At 35.2% G+C, this 5,693-nt stretch overlaps 1 protein-coding gene across 1 annotated transcript in view; it reads right to left on the bottom strand.

Annotated features, from left to right (window-relative positions):
* CFAP47 (cilia and flagella associated protein 47) overlaps positions 1 to 5,693 on the bottom strand; it is a 573,852-nt gene that overhangs the window by 406,110 nt on the left and 162,049 nt on the right. Inside the window, exon 22 of the mRNA XM_012642083.1 lies at positions 5,227 to 5,436. Within this exon, the coding sequence (XP_012497537.1) occupies positions 5,227 to 5,436 (210 nt within the window). The remainder of the gene's footprint in view (positions 1 to 5,226; positions 5,437 to 5,693) is intronic.

Here is a 5,693-nt window from a genome sequence, read left to right on the forward strand (position 1 = left end):
GAATAGAATGATTAATGCAACAATGAATAATGTAGTACTTATAATTTTCATCATTTAAAATCCCTATAAATGCATGAATTTATTTGTATGTGCAAAGTCCTTATTGTATTTATTTTAAAGGCAGAAGATATATACAATTTAGTTCCTTGCAACCAGAAACTTCTAAAAGTAAACAAGATTGTGCTTAGTTATTTTAAAGAAATGGCCAAAATTCTGCTATACCTATGTTGTCCATTATTAGGAAAGCTGTAGATTTAATGGTCTTGAGTGGACAACTAAGCCAGCACTACCCAGGAGTTTATGTGTAAAGCAATTCATAGAGGAGACACTTCAGTGGCAGCTTTGCTATTAATAACATTGACACTACTGAACACCAGCCAATCAGAAATGTGCACAATAAATATATTCTTTGAATAAACAATCACATGTCATATGGAAAAAAAGGGGTGATAATAAAACATGTATCTTTCAATACCAATGAATCCTATGATCTAAAAGGCAACTATAGATATAGTACAGGATCTTGAAGAATCCCAGCCATGCCAGGCATTAACCTTTTAGTTACTATGTCTTAAGTGGGCCCAAGGTCCAGAAGCAGTGTTTGAGGCAGCTCAGGCACTGAATGTAGACACTAAGGACAGTGGCTGGTAACCAACCTACAAAGCAGTATTTCTAGACTGTATCCACTGGTGAGGCTACGCCCCTGTGTGCCAGCTGATCACCAGCCCTGATTTTAGTCCAACCTGATCTTCTAGATAGCCCTTTACTATTCTTACTCTACATTTTTAATTTTCCTATCATTTAGAACATAATGTGGTTTAGCTTCTATTACAACATCAAAGTTTAAGTATACATGCAATGAATTTTATACCACATAGCATATCATGCCTTAAAAATTATTTTATTCAATTTTCTTAGGAAATACTCATGTTACAGCAGTAAAATCCTATGACTTGAGAAGAGAAGCAAAATTGTATAATAGAGATAATAGGACCTGATCTCAAATCTAGGTTCTTTCACTTGACAGCTGGGCGAGGGAGTGAAAGGTAAATGATATAGCAATGCTCCGATTTTCTCGGCTGGAAATTCAGGATTATACTTTACAAAAGATTTTTGTACAGATTAAGTTGGGTAATGTATTAGCAGATTAAATCAAACCTACCCTAAAAGGAAGATGGGTATCTAACTTAAAGATTCCCACGGCAACACCATTTTCCAGTGGCAATGCTATTTCTTTTTTTTTTTTTTTGCAATGCTATTTCTTGCCAAATATTTACCAGTGTTCCATTGTGTAATCTAACCCCTTTTGATGGCATTTGCCCTCCTTCAGTCTTTCTAGGTCCTGTGCTTCACAAACTTTACTGTGCACCTAAATCACCAGGAGATCTTTTTAAAATACAGATGCTGATTTTTTTTAGGTCTGGAGTGGGACCTGAAATTCTACCTTTCGAGCAAACTCAAGTCTATTCCCAGACTAGCAACATCAGCATCAAAGGGAAACTTGCCAAATGTGTGAATTTGTAGGTTCACCAAACTCACTAAACCAGGAACTATGGGAATAGGGCACAGAATCTGTTTTAACAAGCCCTCCGAGTGAGTCACATGCAGGGTGAAATTTGAGAACCACTGTTCTAGAGCAAGAGTTCTAAACTCTGGCTTCCAATTAGAATCACCTGGGGAGCATCTAAAACTTTCAGTGTCCAGGTCACCCTCCAGACAAATTATATCAGAGTTTCTCAGTGCCAAGAGGACATTTGTAGTTTCTAAAACCTCCCATATGTTTCTAATGCCCAGCCAAAGTTGAGAACTGTTGCTTTAAAATGAGAAAAAAGCTGGTATCTTAATAGCATACCCCATGTGTATCTGAGAGATAAGTCATTTAGATTTATTTCATTTGGTTTAATTTTTAATTTTCAATTACCCATGTTGGCTCTCTTATAAAACAGCTGATTATTTTTTCCTTTGCTCTAACATTATTCAATCTAAATTTGGGTACTAAATCCTAGAAAAATATCATCAATTTTGAGAATAATGGATATGTGTTAAATATTTGCTAGATTAAAAAATGCATAGATAACCTCATATTTCTGACACTCCCTATTCCTAATTAGGGACCCTCAATTAGTATTTGTTGTTTTCACAATGAGGCTAATTCAGGTTAACCTCTTGGTTACCTGAAACAGGCAGATGAAATTAACTCTCGATTTTATCAAACACATTAGGTTTGAGGTTAACCATGGAAAAATATTAAGGTTTCTTTGGCATTCTTAGAATTCCTGTGAAATTAATCACCCAGAGCCATAACTTTGATTCTTTGTGAAGTCTAGGTAGAGTAACAGTTAGGCTTATAAAGCAAGAGCAAGTAGCACAGCTTCATTCTGACAATTACAAGTTCTTTTAGGATGTGGTGTTCCCTCTCTTCAGCCTGGAGCGGAAACCACGGTGCAAAATCGGGGTTATTTCGACATTCTGACATTGCTTAAACCATTTAATCTCTCTGTGAATTCCCAGATCAGAAACGTTTGAAAACATAAGAAATAACATCAATTCTGAAATACAGTGTAAATGATTTGGAGATTATTCAAAGCAATCCTCACTCCCGTGACAATTGAATTACTGTCCCCACCCCTTCTTCCCTTCCTGTGCAAAACTTTGTGTCTCTATGAAGATTTATCTTCTGTCACGGGGTGGACCCAATCTTTCTCTTAATAGTAGAAAGCCTTTATCTCTATATTAGCCACTGGCATCATTCTGGAAAACTAGAATACTGACTCTAAAACTAATGTCAATTCTAGAACATTCACTCAGGTAGTGCAACATCCTAGGGACTGTTCTAAGCACTTTATAGACATTTCTTATTAAATTCTCACAATACTTATATGCTCACATACAACATCCTCCTGGATGCCTTGTCTGACTGATACAGGAAGATATTCCTTACTCTCTTATTAAACTCGTTTATTTTCTTTGTTAGGCTGTGATATTATATTATTTATCAATTTTTGTCTCCTGCATTACAATGGAAGCTCCGTGAGTACAGGAGCTTTGTTTTTACTTTAGTGCCAGAAGAAAGCCAGGTGTATAGTTAGTTGTAACTCAGAAAATATTGAATGAATAAATACATGAGAAAAAATCCACTTGACAGCCAAATGTGACAAAGTCTAAGAAAGGAAACAAAATAAAAAGCCAAGCATGTTAGCCCCCAAGAGAACTAACAGTATGAAAGTTTAACAAAAAAAAAGAAACAAAAAAAAAAAAAAAAAAAGAAAGCAATGTTTTATTTTTAACTGGGCCCATGGGCTTCAATATGGACAAACCAAATGCAAATAAAGGCTTAGACTTAGGGCAAATATCCTACTACACTGACCTCCATCAGGGAATGGCCCTGTACTTATCCAAAATCTTGGGCATAGTACACACATAGGTTGCCTACAATAAATATAAGCTAATAGATTAAACACAATAAATGAGTCCAATTTATTTCATAGAAATTCTGAAGTGAAAGGTAAGCCCTTAAGGAATTTCTTGCTAGAAGAGCTCATTTATCACAATGAGATCAGAGGAGGAATGCCTAAACAGAGAAAGACAAGGAAAGTCTTGGAGAGTTGAGAAGAGAAGGAGGATCTAGTCATGTTCCCAATGGGAAACTAGGTAAGGAGTTAACAAGGCACCAGTAGAAGGATTTGTCACTATTAAGGTTCTAGGGAATGCTCATGATCTTGGTTCCTTGTTTATCTGGATGCATAAAAAAGCCTTTTGCTACCCATCTATAATTTGTAAAGTTTCTAAATTAGTTCTAATGTCTCTACTTTATCACAAACCAGCTAAGGATTGAAATGGAGTTTTGTACAAGGTAATGTATTAAGAAGATATTTAGAAAAAAGGTGAGGAGTTCCAGGTAAGAGCAAACAACTCTCAAGGCTGGGAAACACACCCCCCCCCAAAAAAAGAAAGTAAAACCATCAAATGCATCATCCTTACTCCCTCTACAGAATATTTTCAAGTCTTCTTATTATCCTGTTTGCAGACCAGACTTCAACACATTAACACAATGAAGTCTGCTCATGCCCTCTCAGAGGCAATTTTACCACTAGTCCCTGAAGCCATCTAGTTTACATAGTATTTAGTGAAACTATTTCTTTTTTCACTCTGTTAATGCGGCCTGAGCCTGCATTAGCTTTAAGATAATTATGGATAAGATATTCATGATTTTTATTGGTGACCTCAAAGGTACAGACCACGCAGTGCTTTGGGCAAAGTGTGAATTTGTTGAATGGAGTGATATACGATTCAAGTTTTATGAAAAAGGTCAATAATGTAGAAAAAGACAGAATGGCTTCCAGGACAGAGGCATGGAGTTCAGTGCTTGAAAGTAGCCTAAAGTAATGTCATTAAATTTTTGCACTTTGTCCTGGATATGGCCACGCTTTGCCTATAATGCAACATTCCTGTACTATCTGTCTCTCTTCTAATTCCAAACACATAAATCAGTTTTTTGACTACAAGTATACAAAATAATAATGACCCAACTAAAAGTTAATAAATGAGCACATAGAGAACATACACTGACACGGATTTGGTGTACAATTCACTCTAATGTTATTTCACATTGTAAACCTTTTTAACAAACTTTATTACTCTACACTTTAGCCTATTGTCATTTGGTTAGTCAAATTGTCTCAGAGTATAATGTAGTAAAAGTGGTGATTCTGGTCCTACAAGGTAAGGCATCCAGAAACATGGTTTCACCAAGGTGTATTTGAATTTTCCTGACCCTGTTAAAGCAACATGTAGCAAAGCCATGTTGTTGGGAAATCATTATGCTGATTAACTTTCAATTAATATTTATTCAGCATTTCTTTTGCAATAGATCCTGTCCAATTACTCCATAATTCACTTGTTGAACTGCTCATGATGACAGATGGGATAGCTTCTGCTATTATCTCCATTTCACAAACGAGGAAACTGAATGACTCAAAAGTAAAGTTATTAAAACCAGAATTTGACTCCAGCCAGCAATGCTCCAGACTAGTATATGCTGGTAATCACTATTACGCTGTTTCTTGTGAAAGCAAACTTGCATTTGGAACTTTAAAAAAAATCTTTATGACCGAAGTCATTACATTAAATGTCTTTCTCTCCTTTTAACATTTTACAATGGTGCAGGATATAAACCTATTATTCTTCAATGTCAGATACAAAGGAATCTATATTTAAATATCTTACCAGTTATTTCTGTCATCACAGAAAAGAAGATTGGTGAAAAATGACACAGGTTTAGATGATTTGAAGCTGAGGTGGCAGGTGAGCGTATTATTAATTCCACTGGGAGAGCCTGTGATGACCCTGCCTTTTGAAAATTTCACAGAAAGAGGATGAATTTCATTACCGTCAAGAAGCCTGGCTGTGGGAATCTGAACATGTAGAGTTGAACTTCTGTTTAAAATAAAAAAAAAATAGCTCAAAATATCTGCAAATAATTGGATTTAAATGTGTAGTTCTTTGTTTTTGAATCATCAGAAAAATCAAAACAACAAATATTTGTAATATTATGCTCAATTAGTATAGACAGTTTTGTAACATCTCTTATTTTCTGGTAATAATATAAATAAGATTGATAATATATTAATTTAACCAAGAACCACTTGAGATGACAAAATGTTCCTTTTGTTCTATAAGGATTAAAAAAACAC

This window comes from Propithecus coquereli, unplaced genomic scaffold (assembly GCF_000956105.1).
Source record: "Propithecus coquereli isolate 6110/MARCELLA unplaced genomic scaffold, Pcoq_1.0 Scaffold173, whole genome shotgun sequence".
Lineage (NCBI taxonomy): Eukaryota > Metazoa > Chordata > Mammalia > Primates > Indriidae > Propithecus > Propithecus coquereli.